The 24,696-nt window shown below is 43.6% G+C and overlaps 1 protein-coding gene across 1 annotated transcript; it reads right to left on the reverse strand.

Moving 5' to 3' along the window:
- Positions 1–1,020: 1,020 nt before the first annotated feature.
- cabp7b (calcium binding protein 7b) lies at positions 1,021–24,498 on the reverse strand. Its single transcript, XM_018751539.2, has 5 exons — positions 23,728–24,498; positions 4,750–4,893; positions 3,447–3,559; positions 2,237–2,384; positions 1,021–1,219 (listed from the first exon to the last, which is right to left on the reverse strand). Exons 1-5 carry the CDS (start codon positions 23,834–23,836, stop codon positions 1,092–1,094), a joined length of 642 nt encoding a protein of 213 aa, XP_018607055.1. The 5' UTR covers positions 23,837–24,498; the 3' UTR covers positions 1,021–1,091.
- Positions 24,499–24,696: the final 198 nt, after the last annotated feature.

Raw genomic sequence — 24,696 nt, forward strand, 5'->3', positions numbered from 1 at the left:
GAACTTTAAATTGATCATTTTCAATTCGTTTTTGGTTTATTGCACGAGATTGCTTCTGAATATACCTTTCGGGCAGTGCGTTGTTCTACACGTGCCATGGCGGGCGACCGCATCCGCGCACACATCACAACCCCCAGTGAGTGGGACAGTGGGGGGGGATGGCAGCAATTCAAGGCTGAGCTTCACCCAGCAGCCCGAGCCGCAGTGCTCCATTTTTCTCTTCATGATACAAAATGATGATGTAAGAGGTGACTTTTAGCTCATCGGCGATGCATCAGAAGGGAAGTTTTGGATGCCTTGCACGGCAGACATCACGGAGGAACAGATGCAAACAAAGCAGGGGGCTAAGAAATGTGGGAGCAAGGGATGAATTCCAAACTACTTCCAGTGCATAACTTAAGGGCAGCAGATGCTACCACTGGCAGGATGACCATTAATGCGAGCAGCCTCTTGCCCAGGAGGAGAAGAGCTCCAAGATCCGGCGCAGCAGCAACACGTTCCGTGCTTCTCGAACAGCCCTTACATAATGCCCGCAAAGTTAGTGCCGTTTCTTCTGTTACTCAATTGGGTCTTCAGTGCCGAACCTAAACACATCGCCGTCGCGTCCCAAAAAGTCCCAATTTGGACATCCTCAGTCGTTCGTTGGGAGGCTACAACGCATGTCACGTAGCAATTTATGCACACACTTGATACTGATCCTTGTACAAATGGAAAACACCAGTCACATTGAGATGACAATTGCAAATTCATGCATTACATGCACAAAATGATGCTCTCCAGCCGTACTGCCCCCCTCACTAAGAAAAGCCAGGTATAACAGGTGGGTAAACAGCTGACGTGGAGTAGTTTTTCTCCCACCGATCCCTGCTTTTTTTTGTCCACTGAGGCAGGAGAAGTTAGTTTTTCCTGCCTGTAAAGTAGAAAAGGCCATGGTCTCTTTAACAGGCCCGTGGTCTCAAACCTTTAGGCATGATCTTCAAAGATGTTTCATTCTTTTTTTTTTTTTTTTTTTTTTGCTGTTTCACACTGAGGCTTTGGACTAGGGATGCAGAGAGAGGGGAAGCAGTGGGTGTGTCCATCCCGTGCCCCTCCTACTTCATGCCCCTGCGCAGCATCTGATTGGCTGCGATGAGCATGACGCTGATGATGAACGCAATGGCGAAGGCACAGATCAAACTCTTTCGCACACAGGTGTGCTTGACCTGCTGAGTGGGGCTCGCTACAGAGAGGAAGGGAAAGTGGAGGGAAGTGGCGAGGGAAGGGCGGGAGTCAAAGAAAGGAGAGAAAGAGCCAGATCTGAGACATACGACGTATGTGCTTTAGGAAAATTTTTCAAACAGTAGCGTGTGAGGTATGTAGCTGCACGGATCAAATTTAAGACCCTGGTTGTGGCCAACGAAAGCATCAACAGAACTGTTCCCAGATGTCTACAAGACTTGATCATCCACTACACCCCAACCAGAGCGCTTCGCTCTTCCACATCTGCCCGCTTGGTGGTCCCACGCACGAGGTAAAGCACGAAGGTTCTCGGTTCTGGCTCCGCTGTGGTGGAACGACCTCCCCCTTTCACTCAGAACTGCTGAATCCCTGTCCGCATTTAAAAAGGCTCTTAAAACTCACCTCTTCCAGACCCACTTTGCCCATCATCTCTCAAGTTCATGTAAGGTGTAAATGTTCATGCACCATAACTTTAAGATGATGCCCGGATAAACCTTTACACAGCTACTGCTGTAATGTAATGTAAATGTTTATATGTATATCAAAAAAAAAAATAAATTACTAGGAAGATGATTGGCAATCGTCGATATTCTGATAAAGTTTTACGCAGCTCCTCGTGTCATGAATATTGGTCCACATGGTGGAAAGAAACAAACTAACTGCACTTAAGAATCACACGTCTGCATCTAAGTGTCTCTTTCTGCTAAAGTAATGAACACATTGTATTTTCTATGAGATGTGCATCGCTTTGGAGAAAAGCATCTGCTAAATGAATACATGTAAAAGTAATATAATGTTTTTTTTTGTTGCAGAAGAAGAGGGAAGGCACGCAATGTTCGAGGATATGACATGTAACCTGAAGATGAGCAGGTTTAAGCCACTGTTATTGTAGCCTTGAGCTATGTAACCCAACTTGGAACCGCTTTATTAAAATATGTTGTTTTCCATAAAAATTTTAGACAAGTAACAAAACAACAAGAAGAAGTTATGAAAGGGAGAAAAGGGAAAAGGCGCTTACTGTCGATATCCACCTGACACTCCGGACTGTCCAAGTGGCTCTCCTCGGTCATGATGATGTTCTCGATGTCCTTCATGGACAGGTGGTCACAGAATGTGTCGTACAGAAGCCTCTTCAGCTCATCCACTGTCAGCTTCTGCATATCACACTAAGGGTGAAAGGGAAGTGAAGCATGGGGGGGTTGCTCTCTGCCACGAATGGGTGTGCTGCCATCACCAGCACCCATCTGAGCGAAAATTGTCAGAACCATTTTCCCTTTGTTTACCAAACAGGAGATTATGGATGCAAAGGAAATTTCTGGAATTTATATTGGTGTGGATTCTGAGCAACATAAATTTGACTGGTATGGAAATATTTTTCCTGTGCTCAGTTTTACGGTAGCGGGCAAACTTACATACTGATTTTGAAAATTCAACAGCATCACTTATAAGGACTTTTACCAAAAAAAAAAAAAAAATGTCTGAATAAAGTGAAGTGAGTGATATGGACTGGAAAGGAACCGTAAAAGATTGAAATGACCAGTTATACATTAAGTTAAACTATGGCACCAGCCCCGAAGCACTCTGCACTTGAGTACAGCTAAAAAGCATATGAACAAACAAACAAACAAACAAACAAACAAACAAGACAGTCCACAGAGACTCATGTGCATTTGCAACTAATAAAAACTGCCAAAAAAGTAAGACAGCGTATGTCTAAAATTATAATCATGTGCATAGTTACAATTGTATGAAATAATACAAGCATTGTTTCTGCAAACAAATTAATGCAATTTTCCCGTTACACAAAAAGTTCAGCTGGATTTGGGCCTTCGTTAAAGACACACGAAAAGTACGGGAAACGTTAATTCAAACCTTGCTACAACATTAAATATTATATATGGTTTTTTAATATTCAGTGTGCATAACCATGTAATGACTATAAAGCTTTAATCGGAAATATGCTAATAAAGTCTGGCTGTTAATGCCACGAGCATTTCAAGCAAGCTAACATCATTTTTTTCTGAGACAAAAGCTAATTGAATTTCTTCTGCTTTAATAGTGGTTCTGCTTGCATCTCTCTTATGGTAATTTTAATTAGTATGTCTGCTATATTATTGCAAAATAGAATTATCAAAGGAATATCATTTCCTCACTAAGACAATATCTGATGAAAGCTCTAATTAGCTCAGGTAAGAGGCGTTGACTGGAGAAAACAGATCCACCCTCACCTTCCAGAAGACAGAGTCAAAATCGGTTCCGTGGAACTTGTCTGGCATCCCGGCCGCTGACAGCTTGGGTCCAAGGAGCGTGACAAATTCTTCAAAGTCCACCTGCCCATCCCCTGGAAGTCATTAGAAACAAGGTTATGAGATTTTTTTGAAAACATGTTGTATATTGCATAAGGAAAGGGTAAGTAAAAAAAAATAACTGAAGCAAATGAAGTCCTTTGTAAAGTTATGTATCACAACCGTTTCTGGCAGTTTGTCACATTCGAGAAAGTAACAAAGGGAGCGGATGCAGTTTTGAAGAGAGAACCAAGGGAAGCTGCTGAGCTGGAGGCACCAGACACTTGTGGAAAAGGTACATCCCTTCCAAATGGTCCACCCAAACATCTCCCCCGTGTTGCAAACATCCTTAGGGGGCTGGGCTGCCATCCCATCTACAGGACATTCAGCGAAGTGGTTAAGGAACCGGACTAATGAAGGTACCATGCCAAGCTACAGGGCTTTTATCTGAATGAGCTCATGAATATATATATTTATTCATTTAGCTGACACTTCATCCAAAGTAACTTACAATGTTAAACTCCTTACAATTATTTATCAATTTATACAGCCGGGTAATTTTACTGGAGCAATGTAGGGTAAGTACCTTGCTAGAGGGTACTACAACTAGGATTTGACCCTGCGACCTTTAGATCCAAAGGCGGCAGCAACTCAAACCACCATGCTTCCAGCTGCTGTATGCAGCACAAACACCTGTAAACTAATAATAATAATAATAATAATAATAATAATAATAATAATAATAATATAGGGGGAAGCTGCCTCTGGACCTGAAGGTTGCCAGTTCAAATCTCACCTACTGCTGTAATACCTTTGAGCCTTGAGGTGCTTACCTTAAATTGTTCCAGTCAAAAAGTTACCCAGCTGTATGAGTGGATAAATAATTTTAAGCAGTTCGACATCGTGAGCTGATTTGGAGAAAAGCAACAGCGAAATACACACACACACACACACACTTTCAGAACCGCTTGTCCCATACGGGGTCGCAAGCCTACCCGGTAACACAGGGCGTAAGGCCAGAGGGGGAAGGGGACACACCCAGAACAGGACACCAGTCTGTCGCAAGGCACCCCAAGCGGGACTCGAACCCCAGACCCACCGGAGAGCAGGACCGGGGTCCAACCCACTGCGCCACCGCACCCCCAACAGCAAAATAAATAAGCGTAAATGTAATAATAATAATAATAATAATAATAATAATAATAATAATATACAGTAAGATATGGGATGGGAACAGAAATCTCACCATCCATGTCCAGCCTTTGGATGATGACCTCCAGTTCCACCTCGTTTGGCATGTAGCCCAGGGAGCGCATGGCCATGCCCAGCTCCTGCTTGGAGATGAAGCCATTCCCATCACGGTCAAACACCTTGAAGGCCTCTCGGATCTCTGCGGGAGAGGCGGGGGGGGAGGAGGAAAGCTGCATTTAGGCCCTCGGGACGGTAGGGGACGCAGGCTCGGACGATGCCTGAGGAGAGGACTCATTAAACACGCTGTAGTTTTTAGAGGGAAATCAGCTATTAGCTCCATGGATCTGGCCAGAAACACTTGGCGTCTTCCTAGTCCGTCTGGCAGACGGCTTCCAACCGTGATGGCTGTACCACCTCCAGAACAACATAATTGTTTTCCCTTGAATAAATAATGTACCATCTCTCCTTGAATGCAGGGAAGTCTGCATGCCGTCATTATTCATACGTCTCTCTCAGTGCAATAAATAGCGTTTGACAAAAATTATTATAATATACAGTACATGGCCGAAGGGAGGCACGCTTCCAATGTTTAGGAGTGTTTCAGCGTGTTTCCTTTATTGTGTCGCTGACTGGGCGTATAAATCCATACGCTCAGACACTCAATCACGCGCACAATGGAGGTCGAAATGTCAGATGCCCCGTCTTTAAATATGCAACACGCCGAAATCTCTGCCGAACGTAAACGCTCTAAAATAAACGTCTCTTGGCACCCACAGCGACACGCGGACTGACACGTGGGCAATAAATCACTTCTAAAATGGTGTTGCCCATTTGTATTCACGCAAGATTATTTGTCTAGAGGCCTCTTAATGGTCTGAGTCATGATCTAAATTGTGATCTCTTCTTAGGCTCATAATCCTGGCGCACGTCTCGCTCCTGTAGGTGATGTATAGTGTTATGAAAGAGCTGGAGAAATGCCCCTTTGTGCAAGCGGTTGTGTGCTTTTGTGTTAATGCCTATATGCATATGTGTGTGTGTGTGTGTGTGTGTGTGTGTGTGTATATATATACTTTCTGAAGCCTAGAGGGGAAATTTTAAGCAAAAAAAAAAAAAACTGTATTGGAATGTCCTACTTAAATAAAATGCTCTTCTGAATACAGTCTGGGGCAGCTGATAGTTTAATGGGTAGAACTGCTCCCTTTAGATCTAAAGTTTGAATCTTACCTACTGCTGTGGTACCCTTGAGCAAGGTACTTACCCTATATTCCTCTAGTAAAATTGCCCAGCTGTATAAATAGGTAAATGATTGTAGGTAGTGTAACGCCGCAAGTTGCTTTTCTAGAAAAGAGTCAGGTGATCGAAGAAATGCAAGACTTTTTTGCGTTTGTATGATGTCATCATTTTGGGGTTATGGTTCGGAACAATTACATTAGAGATTCGGCGCTCCCATGACTAAAGGTTACGCTCCATTTCTACACCAGTGAGCGTGCATGGCCTAGTTTCGGAAACTGTTTATTAACTATTCTTGAAGGAAATCACAATGATGCAAACAACTGGCGATGTCCCCATAAAATAAAACATGTTGATAAAAAATAATCAGTCAGTTTGAAAAAGGGCAGAAACTGTTTGAAATTTCAGATTCGAAGTTGGGGGATGGGGGTGGGGGGGGTGTATTGGAAATATTTATTACATTAAAGTAGGAGTCAAAGTAAAATTCTCCCAGTGATAATAAGACAATCCTGCGCGCGCGTGTGTGTGTGTGTGTGTGTGTGTGTGTGTGTACATGGGTTTGCCACAAAACAAGGGGCTGCAAATAATTCCACGCCCAGGTTAAAAATAACAGTACTCTGTACTGTAAATTCGAAAACGACTGTGTCAGTACTTTGATTTCCTTGTCATGTGTCACTTCACAGGCAGTTTTGAGGGCCACCAGTCATTAATCGTGCCATTAATCAAACCTCACAAAATTCTGCTCTCCAGGAGAACGAGAGCTCTGTTTAACCGCTGCAGAGACGCTTTTATAACAAAGCTATTGAGAGAAGCACTTAAATAGAAAAGAAAAAAAGAGCCCGTGCTGATGTTGAAGTGTCCAGTTTTTCGGCTTTGCGAGAGGGGGGAAATACATTTGAAAGCCAGTCCTTATGCTTCTGCATATTCCAAATCCAATATTTGCTTTTACATAATCCTCCTAAATTTGCAGTTCTTCACAACAGTAGAAAAAAACACATCACCTCCGTACTGTTAGAACTGTGTGACTTAATAAGAGCCTTAAATGCGAACTTGAAAAGTAGGAAAAATAAGCTACGTTGCTGCATCCCAGCAAATTTACAAATAGGTCCAAATGTTTAGAACTCAGATAAAGTATCGCTGTGTGACTGAAAGTGGGTTTACATTTCCGCATTATGTCCAAAAAACAGTTGCGCTTCTCCATCTCTGGCTGCTTGTCGGTAAGAAGTTCAGAATCGAAGGTCCGTGGGTTCTTTGATTCTTTGGGTCCAGTGTTGTGGATTTACCTCGATCTCTCCCTCAGAAATGCTGAATCCCTTGAGGCTTCAAGGAGAATCTGAAAACACATCTCTTATGGTCCCGCTTCTCTCTAGATCTCCTAACAGCTAAATGCAATCGTATCTCCCCATCATCATTGTGTTTCCTACTCGACTCTCAATTCTGCAGGTAACTACCAGAGTGATGTACACTGGCAAAAATGGTGGTATCAGATAAGTGCAGGTGGTCCCCAATTTACGATGGGGTTACGTTCCACAAATAAATCAAAAATATCATAAGTCGAAAATGCATTTAATACACTTAATACACACCTCTGCGTGACAGACTAGGAGATGCGGATCGCTGCCGCTGCCAAGCATCGCGACAGAGTATCGCGCTGCATATCGTTTGCCCGGAAAAATTCAAAATTCAAAGTTCGAAGTATAGTTTCTACTGAATGCCTATCACCAGCTCACTATCGTAAAGTCGAAAAATCGCAAGTCGAACCATCGTAACTCGGGGACCACCTGTATGGTGCACTTTGATAATTGTGAGCCTGTATCTAAAGCTTGAGTTGGATGTTGCTTTGGAGAAAAGTGTCTGACAACGGAATTCATGTAAATCTGAAACGCAGGTGGATTTTACACTGGGTCAGCTCAGGTGTTTTTGTTTGTTTGTCCGTCGTTGTCGACGAGGACCATCTAGTCAGACCGCGGTAGGGGCCGGGGCGCGTTGCGCGTGCGCGGATGGCTGATTAGACCGATTTGCACTTGAAATGTTCTCTGACACTGTGGACGTGCGATTGTGCCCTTTGGTTGGGAACGATCGCCTCGAGATTTCCGTTCAGCTCAGGTACCTTTCGAGCGGTTATACAGAAGGATCCCTCCAAGAATGTAAAACAGTAAACTACAGGTTACAAGTTTCCAAATCTAATTCACCAGCTGACCCAAAACTTTTTTTTTTCTAAAGTGCTTAGAGAAGGTAAAAATGTAAGGTGTTGTGCTTGAACCCCCACTTGACCCCTTTCCCCAGAGAAAGTAACCTTCCTTTTTCAGGGCCATCTTTCACAAGAACAATCGAGGTTAGCCAGAGGTGGACACAAAATCAGCACCAGGTCCCAGAATGACAACGCAAGGCTACTTGTGGCTTTTGCTTACAATGTCTGTCGGGTGTATCCTTGAATGTGCAGCAGTGATTTCTGCGATTTGCAGCAAGAGAAAATTTTGCAGCTGTTACAGAGAGGTATGCACACGTACACGTTGACTGAAGCCACTCATCCCAAGCAGGGTCACCGCAAACCGAAGCCTAACCCAGCAATATAGGGCACAAGGCTGAAAGGAGAGGGGACACATCCAGGATGGGACACCAGTCCATCGCAAGGCACCCCAACCAGGACTCAAACCCTAGACCCACCGGCGATCGGGCCCTGGCCAAACCCGCTGCACCACCGCAAGGTATGTACACCTTGGTTTTAATTCAAGGCACATCCCATTCACGCCGTATCATTTGGCTGAGAAAAGAGCCTTAAATATGATGAAAAGGGTGCTGCTTATTTGTTCACTGCCCATATGGATGGTGTTCGTTCGCCTGCCAGTTGCTGACAGCCAGGGAGACTTGAGCCGGTGCCTTCTGTCTGCCCTGCGGACCCCCTGCCGGAACCTGCCAGTCCGGAGCCGAAGGCACGGTCATTCATAGTCACGAGTGGAGTGGTAGGACGTTCCAGGAGTTCATGGCTGCCATCTGGAGTAAAGGCTGGCAGAGGTCCCCGAAAAAGCTTTGGCTGAACCTTGCACAGGGAATCCATTATCCAGTATTTTATTGACTGTATACTGAATGGACGCCACTCTCAGCTTTACCAGAAAACCTATTTTAGTTCAAACAAACATAATTGATTTTTTTTTTTTTACATTCTGGAATTACATGCTTTTTTTGTTGTTGTTGTTTCCATCTACCTGCTCTAATTGTGTCCTTTTTTTCCAGAAAACGGCACTGATATCTTCCCTCGGTGGCTCGGCGTCTGACCTAAAAACGACAAGCTCATCTGACGGCAATTTCACGATCAGCATCAGGATGAGGAAAACTCAGACAATAGGCAGTATTATTTTTTAGTGATATGAAGTATTGATTTTTTTTCCCCCGCTGTGAAAGGAATCCCATCAAAAACACGTAATTATGAGTTACGCTTTATCGTAATTCCTGTATCCCTCTGAATTTTAAAGGGTTAATTACAATGTTATTACTTTTCTACCGTTACTTTGTGTCGCAGAGCTTACCCCGGTATTGCAGCGGTTTGTAAATGACGTGTTACTGGTGGTGAAGTCTGAGTTACTCATTGAAAACCTCAAATATGTGTCTTTTATTCCTCCACCAGATGGGATCCTGTGTTTATACAGTGATATTGCCTCAACTGCCACCTGCTACCCAACACTGCCTTGTTTCATCTCTGAATCGCTTTTTTTCACACATTGTTTTCTCTTGAAGGACCAAGACACCTCCTATATCAAATATCTGAGCGCTCTGCAGATCACGGCTGCGAGTTCCTGCTGTCGAATTTGCGATGTCCGACGTTATCCGGACGAAAAACCGCACGATGTCTGAATGATGCAGCATATTAAGAGCATCGCCAGGAGCCTTTCTCCGTTTTTAATGGGCTCTGCATTTAGCCGTACCAGAAAAGGGGTCTTGTTCAAACACAAGATATTAGCTGTTTCACGCAATGAAATATAATATTCAACGCTGCTGCATCCATTCTCCTTAAACTTTTAAAAGCAAGGGCATTTTCACAGAGAATTCAGAACTAAGGGCATTGCGGGGAATCTCGTCTCACGTGCTTAACCGTGATCCAGATGGATGATCTAAGGATAAAATCGTTTGCGGCCTTGCAGAACAATCCCATTCCATCGCAGCTAAGAAAAGCCACATCTAGGTGCTATATTCAATTGAACAGGCCACGGGTTCTCCTATGAAGCCAACTCGCATTGAGAACAAACGCTCGCTGATCTGGCTTGGTGCGCAGAGCTTCGATGAATCATCTGCGGGTGTAGAAAACGACACAGCAGTGAAAACATGACCCGGGGCTCTACTGGGAAGATGTATTAATAGAGCTTTTCCTTCCTTCATCAGTATCTCACATCAGGCTCATTCGAAAGAACGTACCAAAGCATTGCCTATGGTTTTAAAAGGTCATCTGCGTGACCGATGCGAAAAAGAGCGATATTGTTGCTGGTGGTCGTCCCGCTAAAGGTGGTCAGGGTGGAGAAAGACCGTCTGTTCACCTGAACCTCGGGCTGATCTGATGCGTCGTCTGCGAGGGCCCGATGCCATGTCAGCGTGTGGGAAATACATCTCTTCAGCCAAATACCTGTAGCCCAGCTATTGGAAGGGGGTTCCCACTTGGCATCTTGGGTGGCAAGTTGCCAAACGGTTAAAGACGGACCTGTGAAAGGTTAGTAATAACATTGCAATAATAATTACCTTACCTACGCTTCCATCGCATTAAGAATTCTCTGGGGAGGTTCTTTGAAAATTTTTATTGCATTTTCATTTTTTGCTGAAATGGCAAAGTTTAGAAGTGGAAATTTATTTATTTATTTTGCTATTTCCCTATTTATTTATTTATATAAACTTCCTTCCTACATCCACATACTGCCATTCTTATCCCTCTAACCCCAGCATTCTCTTTGAAGAAGAAAAAGGGCAGTTTTGATTTCGGAGTTGAAGACCCCAGCGAGTTCTCATGGAGGCACAGATAAATCAGAAGCTTTTTTCCCCCCAGAATAAACACACAAGTTAGGCGTTTAAAGACTGCTCTGGTGCTAAATCAATAGGAGGGACGGTGTTTTACTTGCAAGCATCATCAAATCTTCACAAGAAATTGTCAGGCACTTAGACATCAATACATCAAACACTTTACAAGGATTTATCCTTGAAAGGACCTTTTACAACAAGAAACTGGTTTTTATAACTCAGACCGTATGGTTTTTTCACAATAGAGGCAACAACAATGACTTACAAATATAAATATTGTGGGAAAAAGAATGTAAATCGGTCTTAAAATCTGTCAACGCACTTTGTAATCGTTCACCACCGTGATTATTTTTCCCACATCAGTTGTTGCCACTTAAAAAAAATTCTAATTTCAGCTTTTTTGGATGATGTTACAAACAGACAACATTATCATGATGTTTCCTGCATATTTTCACTAGGCGTAATGTATCACTTTTTGATAATGACACTCCAGTGAAGTACACTCTACAATCTTATTGATCCCTGTGTGTAATTCCCAAAACACATGAACACTAAAAACCATCACGTGTAGAGTCTAGAAAACATGACCGTGTTCGTACTCAGAGACCATCACGTATCCCCCAGCCCATGTGTAACACTGCTACCTAAATTTGAGCACAAGTTTAAAAATAATCAGCCAGAAAGCTTAAATCCATCTTCGGCAGACGGCTCCAGAAGGGCACTACAGGAAGTGGGTTTTAACAAGGCTCGGGGGGCACGGGCCGGGCCTTTAACTAACAAAAGCAGGCACGTGGACGACTCCTATGGGGCGAGCCTGCAAAGTTCAGTCATGTTCAACCTGGATCGGTGGGCGACTCCTTCACAGATGGACCCAAGGGCTTTAAATATAGTACAGAAGATGCCCAAAACAATAACATTTCTTGTAGGGGGAAACAGAAAAAAATGTAAAGGAATTTGTATCAAGATCATCACTGAGTATTGATTTACCTGCAAATCACTGCATAAAAACTATGTAAAGTTCCATTGAGGATAGTAAATGTTACTATGTAGGGTAGTGGTAAGAGCTGTTGCCTTTGGATCCAAAGGTTGTAGGTTTGATCTCCAGATATAGTACCCTTGCCCAATGCACTAAATTGCTTCAGTAAAAATCATCTAACTATATAAATGGGTAAATAGTTGTAACCTTACCCCTGTGAAGTCCCTTTTGAGCAAAGCATCAGCTAAATGCAACAAAATAAAAATACAAGTAATGAAAATACTGCAATACAAGTGGGATGTATCTATCCTTGGAGAACACAATGGGAATGATCCATCAATGAAAAGTGGTTTTGCAGCCTAAGAGAGAACTTTACACTACTCAGTAATCTTAGATGTCATTCAGCTCTTATTCCTGTTATAGATCCAATGCTGTAGAATGTTTTTATGCACAGAAGTAGTTTTGACTGTCACGCTCCACTTGACTCTGACAGATGTTTGTGACTCAAGACTAATAAGTTGATACCTAATTTTTAAAGGTGCATATTTTACTGAAGCAACTCAGGTTTAGCACCCAGGACAACTTACCGCAGCCTCGACCTTCCTAGGAGGTGGGCCAGGAACGATCAGATTACAAGCCCTTGATCCGCTGCTCATTTCACCTGCTGTCCATTTTTAGACGTTATTTTCGTCAAGAGACGAATGGGATATTTTCCGCTCACTAAATGAGCAATTTAAGATGGGGTTTTTGTCACTCTTTTGGATTTGTCTTTTTTTTTTTTCTAGGTTCTGATAAATGACGCCATTAGGTTGACAGCATCTCTCCACTTTCTGGACAGTCGTCGTGAAGTGTGCAGCACTAGTCCTGTCATAAATGGCACCATCGTGTTGACGCTCTGTTTGTTTATCTCATTAGCGCAACGGCAGTCCGCAGTTTATTTATTCCCAGGAACTATAATGGAATTTACTAATTATACGTCCACTTCAAATTAAACTGCCCCCTCTTCGACAGCCTCCGGGAACAGACGAGCTGTAAAGACACGTCTCTGAGGACATTTCACGTTAAAAGGACGGATATTTTTGACCTTCAGATTTTTGGTAGGGATTTAGGACAAGTGAGTCACATTTACCTTTGAATGTTCCCCCCAATGGGGGTGCGGTGGCGCAGTGGGTTGGACCGCAGTCCTACTCTCTGGTGGGTCTGGGGTTCGAGTCCCGCTTGGGGTGCCTTGCGACGGACTGGCGTCCCGTCCTGGGTTTGTCCCCTCCCCCTCCGGCCTTCCGCCCCGTGTTACCGGGTAGGCTCCGGTTCCCCGTGACCCCGTATGGGACAAGCGGTTCTGAAAATGTGTGTGTGTGTGTGTGTGTGTGTTCCCCCCAATTTGTAATATTGAAAGAAAGATTTCTTGCGTCTAATTGTGAAAAAGGCTGAACAATAACATTCACTGAAAGAGTTACCAACCAACATCTACAATCTCTTGTCCTGGGTGGGGTCATGGGAAGCCAAAGCCTTACCCAACAACACAGGGCGCAAGGACAAAGGGACGCACCCTGGACAGGATGCCAGTCCACCACAAGGCACCCTAAGCAGGGCTCAAACCCCAGACCACCCACATAGCAGGCACTGGTCAAACCCATCGTGCCACCACACTCCTTCATGAACAAGTTATGGTATGGACAATGTTTTATTCCCAAGTCGTTGTTGCAGGCAAAATGTTTGGAGTGCGAGCACATGTAGCATGAACGCAACGCTTGAAAAACACGTAAGAGACGTTTTTCGAAGCTTGTGGCTATTTTCACCCCGCGCAATCGGAATAGATGCCGATTGACTCGTGCTCATACTACACGGCTGGAGCACCGGTTTATTTTTAGGACACACAGAAGTTGTTTGTGTTTTCCACTTAGAACACTCCACTCGGCTCTGAGCGGAAGCACGGAGCTCAAAAGCGGCAGGATCCGCCGTCTAAATATAGCGCCCCTTTCTGTTTCCCATAAGTCAATGCGCGGGTACAAAGAAGTACAGCAGAAACGTTGGATGTACTATAACAACAAATGAGGTTTTTTTTTTAATATCAGCAAACATTTGAATTCTGCACGATGCTGGGCGTTGGGACAACTGAGTATTGCAGCGCTTTTTGTTGGCTGAGCGACACTGTCAGTTTACTCCAGAATGGTTTGCGCAATGACAGGACTTTCTCCCAGACAAGGAGTCAGTGTGCTGTCATTGACAATGTATGAGATACGAGGAAATTTATGGGCTGACGCTCGTGTAAAACGTTGCCGGCAATCAGCGGGGCCCCTTTCTGTATTTCGCTTAGCCAAATGATCCTTGTACTGGTGCCTCCAGTGTCCTGGGACCCTTTAACATAAGGTTCACCTCTCTGCGCTCGCATACATGCGCTCACACACGCCTACACATGTACGCACACCACACACAAACCATATCCTCACTTCCATATACCTAAAGTCTGCCACACTGGTCCCTTGGTAACTCCTCATCCGGTTGTGAGCGTATTTTTCTCACTACCTCTGTTTGCTAATTCAGACGTGGCACCGAGCGACTTCTTATTAATTATAAAAATGACCTTTTAATATGTCGTAATAAAAAACAGCTATAAATTGAGCCAGCCAAAAAACAAAACCAGGCACATGATCCCAAAGGCAACTGAACCAAGCTATACAAATCTTATGTATTTTATTTATCATTCTTCTGTATATTTTTCTTATTTTTTACTGGAATAATAGGTGTATTTGCTACTGTACAGCATTAATATAATACAGTGCCAGTAAAATTAGAGTAATAGAGTTTTTAGCTTGTATTAAGTGCTGGTTTGTTTCGACACCGGAGCAAAGCTCATCAGTACGTGTCTAGCTCTGCGCTATATAATTAGCTGATATTTTACACTTTATACTACGGTTTGAATCTGTAATTTGTTGAGAAAACGAATGCTGATTCATCATTATACCCTCATTATCATCAGCATCATTATCATCATTATCATCGCCAGCAGCAGGCAACAAGTAACAAGTAAAAATAGGAAGCGAGACACATCGCTGAAGAAAAATCAATAAATTTGGCAGAATCAAGGTGGTTCTCAAACCCAAGGAGGCTTGGGGGGGCCGGGGGGGGGTGATGCGGTACATTACTGTATCCCCACAGGTATATGCATGTCCTCCGTTTATTGTTGTCTCTTTTCATTTGCATCAACCTGCACCTGGAACACCCCAACAATTACCCAGCTCTATACTTACAGGGTTATGAATTATGCAGTGTGTGTGAAACAGAATTTTGCGGGGAAAAAAAAAGAAAAAAAAAAACCCTTTGTGTTAGGGAGCCACGCTCGGTGATTTCGCCAAGTGCCGCAGCTATCTGATTCCCTGCGATCGTCGCCACCATTTTTCCGCGACCCACCATCTGTGGAGGATTGACAGCTTTTCCGCTCGTGGTGCAGCGCTTGTTTTCCTGCAAGCGCAGTCTCCTGCTGCCTGACATGCTAAAATAACAAGGGAGGAAGCTGCTCTGTTTGTTCCTGCAGACGCCTGTCAATTCGTGTGTTTCTTTCATCGTTCTGCTGCTTTTACTTTTGTTTTCCTTTTGCTGCATAATAAATGACATCAGCTCTTCAATGATAGCCCGCATTAATGCAAGTTTAATCCCCCCCTTTCTGTTATGCGGCTCCAGTTTTTCTCAGCCGGTATTTCTAACTTGAGCAGCCTTCGTATATTTAATAAAAAAAAAAAAAAAAAAAAAACTTCATCTATAATGAGAAAATGTGAAACGAAATCTGGAGTTACAAATACCTTGCAAGGGCTTAAAGATTATATTTATCACAGTGACCTTCCTTTAGAAAATAAAGTAAAAAAAATTAAACATTGTTAGAATGGATTTTTTTGGTCTTTTATCAGCTGGCTAAACATGATTAGAGTAGTACGGTATCTCCAATTTCCAATATATTGACCTTTTCCAATTCTCTTGACCTTTCACTCCTGGAGCGACATGTTTGTGTCACATCTAGCCAGCAAAAAAGGCTAAGATCTTTTACGAAGACCACAGGTTTCACATATTATTTTTGCCTTTTCCAAAGGACTTAAACACTTTTTTTTGCAGTTACTTTTTTATTTGTTTATTTAGTGATGCCGGTGGCTCAACCTTGCTGTGGCTTTGACACCTTTTCTTATAGGAAATGTCTGTGATGTTTCACCCATGATGAAGAGCGGTGTCCAGCTTGTATGTTGTCACCATCCCTGGTGATTCCAGACTCTCCACAGTACTGCTGAAAATCAGTCTTGTTTCTATATGGTTCCTGCCCTTCTTACAGTGGGGTGATTTCAGTAAACTCTTAGTCAGCAACAATACTTTGTTCCAGATGGGCAATGACAGAATCACTATTTGTCCTGCTGAAATCTCTGTTTTGCATTTATCCCTCTAATAGACACATTACTTCAGAGTAACTTACAGCATTAAGCTACCAGCAATTACTTACATGTATAGCAGGGTAATTTTACTAGTCCAAATTCCTTATTCAACAGGAGTGCACCTAAGAACAGGATTTGAACCTGGAACCTTTACACCACAAGGCAGCACTTCTAACCACTACACTACCAGCTTTGGGAGATATGGTTGTGGTCCTCTAAGTATAAAGCTGAGTAACCTTGTTTCAAAGGGAAACATGTCATGTCAAGCATTGGTTTCATGGAAAACTGAAAATGTATTAGATCACAAAAGCCATTGTAATGGTTGGTAGCACAGTAGTTACAGCTACTGTCTTCAGATCCCGAGGTTGCAGGTTCAATCTCCCCCTCCAGCTGTAGTACCCTTAGCAATGGACTTACAATCAATTGCCCCAGTAAAAATCACCCAGCAGGTCATTGGAAGTCACTTTAGAGGAAGTGTTTGCTAAATAAATGAAAGGGGAAATAATTGTATCTTTAACATCATAAGTCCCTTTGGAGAAATGCATCTGCTACATGAACAAATGTAATCCATTCTTCTATTGGAAGATTTTATCGATGATTGTTCTGAAACACTGCTTAAAAATGCTTAGACTTCAGAACATGATATGAGCCATAACAAAGATACAACGAAATAAGATAATTAACTGATGTGGAATTCTGTTTCGGATGCTGTGGTGTCTTGAGCTGAGAAGTGTGAAGTGAAAGAACAACCTAATAGTTGTTTTTCTCCATTTCGGCACACATACATCTCCCAGCGTTGGTAGAACCGAATTTATCCTGCAGCAACAGCTGTAATCCCTCTTGCCCTCTCTAATGGGATGGCTTTTTCTGCACTTTGTTCTGTAAATACACATCATAAAAACCATTAATTTTTTCATTTTAAATAACCTCTGTTCATCTAAAACGAGTTGTTAATATAATCTATATTCATCCATAGCATAATAACTAGGGATACTATGACATTTTAACGCAATTTTTATTTACACCGATGCAACAATGTGCTGATACACCATTGCAGCGCTGCTTTATAGTGGAAATCCATCACTACAGAAAAGTTTTATATCTATTACAAAAGACACGTTGAAAGATTTTAGAATCTGGATGCACTCATTTCCACTCCATTATTCCGTAATCCATTCATTATCAATAACCGCTTATCCAATGCAGAGTCAAAGTGGTCCAGAGGCTATCTCAGATTCATAGGGCACCGCATTAGTCAGAAGGGCACCTGGTAGGGGAGTGCTTAGAGCTGCTATATTTGGAGCTGATGGTTGCTGGTTCAAATCTTGCCTAGTGCTCTAATACAGTGTAGCTGTTTTCAACTAAATGGATGAATGTGACAGTGTGTTTTTCTCCAGCCCACCTCTTACTCTATACTTGAAGCTGCAGCCCATCTTCATGATGATGAGCAATCACACACAGTCATTTCGCACACTGAGAGCAATATTAGAGTGACTAAAACACGCGTCCTTGGACTGTGGAGGGAAATCTGTGTCCTGGAGGGAACAAGCAAACTCTGAGCTGAGAGGCACTAGTGTGACCCTCTGCATACCTGTGCCACCCAGACTTGATAGACTGACATTGAGGCATACTAGGAATGATTTTCAAAGGTTATGATGATCTTTACTAGTGCTGCCTTCATCACCATGTTCTGATTTGTTAAAATTACTTTGCTGCGTACCATAATTACGGAGCAGTGGTGAGGCGTTGAGGAATTTACTACAGCAAAACAGTACAATGTTACCAAAGAGGGGCTGTCAGGAGACAACAGGTGCTCATCCTCAGAGGACGAGAGAAGCACAATGACATTACCAATCCACTAAAACCACCTCTCACATCACGCAGTCAGGTGAGATACAAAAGATCGATTGAAACCGCGTCCCTCGCGCTCAGGTGAGACATCAGTGATCCGCACCAACTATTTATTTTACAGCACATTCAGTTGGGATGTGACCGATCCACAGAAAACATCTTCCTCACTGAGCACTTATGTGGGACGCCGCCGATCTGCAGCTGCCATCTTCTCCATCTCACGATAAGGAGGGGAATCATTGACGTATAGCTGCCATCTCCTCATAAACTGCACATTAAGAAGAGATATCGATCTGTAGTTTCTTTCCCCTTCATTGCACATTTTGAGGGGATGTTGCTGATTTGTAGCTACTGCCCACTTCATTGTACACACTGGTGGGATGCCACTGCTGTGCAGCTACCATCTACTTCACTGCATTCTCAGGGGAGATGATGGTGCACAGAAACCAACGTCTCTCATTGCAAAGTGAGAGGCGACGTTACCGACCTGCAGCTACCATTTCCTTCATTGTACACCTAGGTGGAGCATCTGTAGATAAACTATCTATTGCATTGCATACCCAGATGGGATTTCAGCCATCTGACATCACACTGGTGGGATGTTGCTGATCTGCAGAAAGGATCTCCCTCGCTGCACGCTCAGGTGGGATGTCACTGATCTGTAGATACTATCTTCTTCACCATACACAGTAGAGTAAGTAGCAGGACATACTTTACAGCTGTTCCATTTACAGCGTATGGAGTCTTGAAGAAAAGGGCATTTTTCTCAAAACTGAACAAAGTTTATGGCTAATTATAGGCATGCTGTGTAAAAACAAACAATTCCTCCTCTAAGGGTTTGCACTTCTATACTGTGCTCCTATTCTTAAAATTTAGTCAGATCCTCCAAATCCATATCTTAATGACCATGACTGAAATTTATAATATTGGTAAATATGTTTGCACAACCCATTATTATTGTCACAGTGATTACCAGAAACTTTAACGCCACAAGCATCCAGGTGGATATTTACTTTGTTCGTTTCGCAGAGGCTTTTCTCTAAAGTGATGTACATCTTCGAGAGCAACACAAAAAGGGCATCGCACCAACAGAAGGAGGGATTTGGATGCAGACATGTGACTGAGTGCAGTCAATCTGTCACGTACTACCGTATAAATCAGTGCACATTACATGAGTACACATCATCTTGTTAACTGGTAGTGTTATACCACAAAAATGCCAGGTTTAATGAAGCCCAGTTCTAAATCAGTAAAGAAAAGAGTATGTGATGGATTGCTTCACCCAACTACTATACTGTGCTTTAATACAATGCTCCAAGCAATTTCATTATTGTTTTGTAGAATATTCACAGTAACTCAATAACATGAACTGTTCCATGACATTTGCTCTGTCCTATGTTGAGCCGTAGTGCAGTAACTGCAAACCTTTGCATTGCAGGAAAAAATCAATCCCATTCTTTCTAAGTGTAGACGTTTTAATTTTGCACCAGATTTAAACAGTTTTTCACTTGCTCCCATACTCAGACAAGGTTAAACCCATTGTCTCATAAGAAGGATCTCTCTGGAAGAGCACATTAAGTCATATTTCCATTGTGTGTTTCTCTGACCAGGGGGGCGTGGGGGGCTTGACCGGGTCCTGCTCTCTGGTGGGTCTGGGGTTCGAGTCCTGCTTGGGATGCTTTGTGATGGACTGGCATCCCGTCCTGGGTGTGTCCCCTCCCCCTTCTGCCTCGTGCCCTTTGTTGCAGGGCTAAGCTCGGGTTCATCACAACCCCCACTCAGGACAAGTGGCTTCAGACAGTGTGTGTTTCTCTGACCCACACCTGGCTCTGCACTTAACACTAGAAGCACAGCTTCCTGATGTCTGGTTCCCTCTCCACAGACCTCGGAAGTAATGCTTGCAGTGCATCAGCAAAATGCCCCCCCCTCCCCCCGCCCACCACACACAAATGTAGGTAAAAAGTTGATTTAGTTCTTTAAGTTCAGTTTCTTGGAGCCAAATTAATAGATATGGTGCCTCAAGCTACTGGATGATAGGAAGAGGCAATCCTATTTCACTTCAGTTACCTGTTTGACAGTCCTGGCCATACCCAGCCGAGCTTTTGAGGAGCAGGACAGTGAGAACTAATTGTGCAAGACAGTCAGAACTATTTATTCTCCCACAATGCACCTGGTCCAATCGTGCTCTCCGTTAGTAGCCGAGTCACGTTTGTAATCTATCGCGATGAGGGAGGTCATGTCCGGCTTGTGTGGGAAGTGTGGGAAGATGGAGAGCCATTTTTACGTTGCGTACAACCCCTCTGTACAAAGCCAAACTCCTTGCTGGTACCCAAAACAACACAATCCCACCTGTGTATGTTTACAGCTCAGTAAAATTACCACACTACACATCACCTCCTCTATCTATCTTCGGCTGCACCAAGCCTATTGAAATATGCTTTAATTTGCTGCACTGGAACACTACCGGGCACCGCATGAGGTGTGGCTGCCTGCAGGATGCGAAGAAATGTGGCCTTACTGCTCGGATGCCTGCCACATAAGCGCAAGTTTTCTATCAGTGCTGCCAGTGTTTTCACAGATACTGGTCAATTTCTTCCCATTTGAGAGGGAAAATTTATGAAGCTCTGTGCATCTCCCATATCATTTGCTCAGCTTTATAATAGCCAATTTGCCGCAACAAATTATCCAGTAGACAAGCACAGCGAGCCTTTCAAATTACCAGTAAGACATATGTGAAACCAAATATTCTTTCTCGAAAATAATCTCTCATTTAATTAATTGCCTGGAACCGCAGCTTCTTATTTTCCCTTCCTGCAGATATTGTCATGTATGTTGTTGTTATTATTATTATTATTATTATTATTGATTTTGGGAGTGCGGTGGAGCAGCAGGTTTGACCAGGTCCCGCTCTCTGGTGGGTCTGGGGTTCGAGTGCTGCTTGGGGTGCCTTGCGATGGACTGGTGTCCTGTCCTTGGTGTGTCCCCTCCCCCTCCAACCTTGCGTCCTGTGTTGCTGGGTTAGACTCCGGCTCGCTGCAACCCTGTGTGTGTGTGTGTGTGTGTCTGATTATTGATTTTCATTTTTATTATTTTTAATATTATAATTGTTATTATTATTAACTGCTGCTATATTTAATTTTATTTTTAATGCTCCTTATTTTTGTTTATCATCAATATACATGTACAAGACTTCTAATACTACAATATAATGTCTACCTAAAAACTGCTTTTAAAATGTAAGAAAAAAAATGACCATGTGGCATTATGTAGTTAAAATTTAATAAATTCTAGGGACGGAAGGTGACAAAGAAAGATCTGGCCTCCGCGCTGCTTCTCCATATTCAAGAGCAGCTCAAAGGAGTAACAATGCAGGGCAAATTGTAATGGCCCACATCTGCTGAAGAAGTGCAACACCAGCAAGCATGTGAGCAGCGTACAGTCTTCTGAATCGCTGCAGTCCTGCCGAATATGTTGGAAGCTGTGTCAGTTGCAATACGTTTTTAAACATCACGATCAAACTATGGATACAAATCAGTAATTTACAAAAGCTTGTAAGTCCAAGTGCAAAAAGAAAAAAAAAAAAAAGCAGAATTGTCTTTAACAGCATGTTTTCTTTTTTAATATATTTTTTTAACCGCATGCATTAATTGAAGTTGGTATTTCTTCAGCCGTCAGAATCTTTCTCATCCTCCATCCCTCCAGTGCAACAGAAATGTGGTATTTATTCGGAACTGCATCAGGTCTCAAGGTGGATCAATATTACATTTTTCTCACAAAAAAGACAACACTTGAAAATAAAAATGTTGTGGAAAATAGCAGGGGAGGTGTTTAGCGTTCTAACTTCACAACCTTCTAACGAAAACGGATTCATTTCTGAGAAATCAGCAGCGGCATTTCAATGAGCTGGAACCCCTTAAAACTCTACGTACTGGAGCATAAGTACATCTATAGCAAACTACATTTGTGCATGAACTGTCTGTATTATATGACTCTTGCGGTGTGTATGTATAGACAGATAAATGTTTGCGTAGAATTTTCAATAAATATAATAACCGAAGTGTGTTTAGAGATGTTTCTATATGCAAGAGTGTAAGCTCTTGAGGTACAGATCCACTCATTATATCCAGCAGACATGGTCACTTTTTGCACAACCATCCTGATATGTAGAAGCCTGGAAGCTTTTAAAATCAGCATTATTAATGGTATAAATGCCAGTTATTATGATATGGAGAGAGCTGAAGCCCAAAAGGGTAAATACTACTGAAGACTGCAGATTTAACAAGAGTCCAAGTAAGAAATGATGTTTTCATTACCAAATAACAAAGTGGAAGGACTTCTCTGGCTTTCCTGGGGCAACAGCAAATGTTCTTTGCTCTTTGCTTTAAACTCTTTTAACACCATTTTTGGAAGAAGATGTTCATGTTTCGCTCATTGCCTTGGGTGGAGGTGTCGTATCTGTACCTTTCGAGCAAGACAAACTGACCAAATGAATGCGTAAGTAGCCAGTCTGAACAAAACATGCCTTCGTAATAACATGAGACATTAACAAAGACTTGTTGGCACACTAGACGACGTTGTCAATCAAACGTGTTTGGATTTTCTCATTGCATGTTTGTTGAGCTACTCTGGACACGTGGATCAACTGTGGGTACAGCCATGGCTTTGACAAGGTTTCACATACACACCTGAATTATTGAAGAGCACAAGCCAAGTGGCTACAGGCGATGCCCGCCCTGCTCCCGCTGAATTCGTAATGAGAAGGTAGCGGTAATCGGCTGAATCTCCTCACACACAAAACCATGTCAAGCAAAGGCTCACACACCACCATCATGGCTCTGATTCCCATTTTTCAGGATCATACCCCAGCTGGCAAAGCACCCAAAAGCCACCATTAATTTAGGAGAACCTACAGAGTGAGAGATACAACCACCACCCACCCAAAAAACGCACAATCAAATAAATTACATTTCATTGTAACTGAATCAATTTTCCATTATTGAATTTTGTACTTCCAGATTTTGAGAACTCATATTCTTAAGCTTTATCATGTAACTAAGGACAGCTGAAAATGAACCATTGAACGTATTCAGAAGACCTGTAGTTCTTCCGCTAATCGATTTAATTTACACTGTTCGAGGCTGCTACCTAGACTCCTGAGACTGGACGGAGTTTCAGCCTTAACACTGAAATGCTCAAAAGGAAATTAAAACGGAACTGGGTGAGAGAATAGAAATCTGGGCAATCGTTTTGTTTGTTTTTTTTTTTTGTTTTTTGTTTTTTTTTGTGTGCTTTGACTCAATAATAAAGCAGTTCTTCCCAGGCTAAATGAAGGCAGTTCGGAGTCTCCCGCCCGGCACGCGGCGCCCCGTCAGTTCAATGGGTTGGAATTAACAGGTGTTACCAGGTAACTCGGAGCTCAATTTGACCTCGCCGTCTCGTGCTGGCCATAGGAATAAAATACATGATAGTCGCGCTTGAGGAGCGAGCGAAAGAGGAGCGCAACTCAGCTCCTTTTGCCGCAGATCGTCGTTATGCGAAGCGAACGGAAGGAGCAACTCACCTTCCAGCTCGTCCTCGGGGAGGGTGACGGGCGTCCGGTAGGATAAGATATCTGGAATAGTGCAAAGGCCCCTGTACATTAACGTGGAAGTCACGGCACGCACGGGCATGTCTGCGGAGGAGAAGCAGCGCCGATGCGGGGATCTTCATATAGCACGATTTTTGGTTCGCAGGCTGCAACTTTGCCAAGGGGTCCACTTGTTGTTGTTCAAAGTGGCGGGAGATCGAGAACAGAACCTCCGCAAACAGGGAGACGCGCGACGAAAAGGGCGCCGAGTGGATTCCAGCCCTTTTGGATTAACGTGCGTCTTGCTGCGCGTCCTCGAGTGCGGGAGACTCTTTTCCGGTGGCGGGGACGGGCGAGCGCCGCCGGGGCACGTGCCGCCGCCTCAAGTTCCACGCGCGCGGTAACGGAACGTCGCGAGCGCAGCCGCCGGGTTCAAACTTCAGCATCGCGGTGCCCGCCGCGCGCGCGGGAGCGCTGCGTCCGCATTGCAACCAGCGCGAGAAACGTCGCTCGAACTTGGGAACGCGGCGCGATCGCAGCGCGAGCCGAGCGGCGTCGTCTTACATGATTGTCGCGCGAACTGTCGGAATTGTCCATCTTACGGACTTTTCTGTGGCGGCGCGAAACTCACATCGGCGAAGGAGAGAAACGCATGATGTTTCACGGTGGCTCCATAGGCGTGGGTTCGCCAGTCGCGAGCTTTCTGCAGCGCGGATGGGAAGCGGAGCACAGACCCCCGAGTTAGTGCTCCGAACGGGGACCCGACGTGTTTGTTCCGCGTGCCTTAATTAGCCGTCCGTCTCATTTGAATTGAAAAGCGGCTCAGGGTTCGATGGCTTCCCGCCACCGCATTCCACAGGCAAACAAAGGGTTTCAATCCTACAGGTAGTACAGCGAACAGTCACATCTGAGCGAAGCGAGGGGTTCCACACCTCTTACATGGCTCTCCTCGTGTACCATCTA

Source organism: Scleropages formosus, chromosome 6 (assembly GCF_900964775.1).
Source record: "Scleropages formosus chromosome 6, fSclFor1.1, whole genome shotgun sequence".
Taxonomy (NCBI): Eukaryota; Metazoa; Chordata; class Actinopteri; order Osteoglossiformes; family Osteoglossidae; genus Scleropages; species Scleropages formosus.

What these genes read in the sequence shown, in the direction of transcription:
- cabp7b (XM_018751539.2), bottom strand. Translation starts at nt 23,836, where the DNA reads ATGCCCGTGCGTGCCGTGACTTCCACGTTAATGTACAGGGGCCTTTGC. An exon ending in TTGACTCTGTCTTCTGGAAG is followed by an intron (nt 2,385 to 3,446) that starts GTGAGGGTGGAT and finishes TTTCACCCTTAG; the next exon opens with TGTGATATGCAGAAGCTGAC. An exon ending in GTGTCAGGTGGATATCGACA is followed by an intron (nt 1,220 to 2,236) that starts GTAAGCGCCTTT and finishes TCCTCTCTGTAG; the next exon opens with CGAGCCCCACTCAGCAGGTC.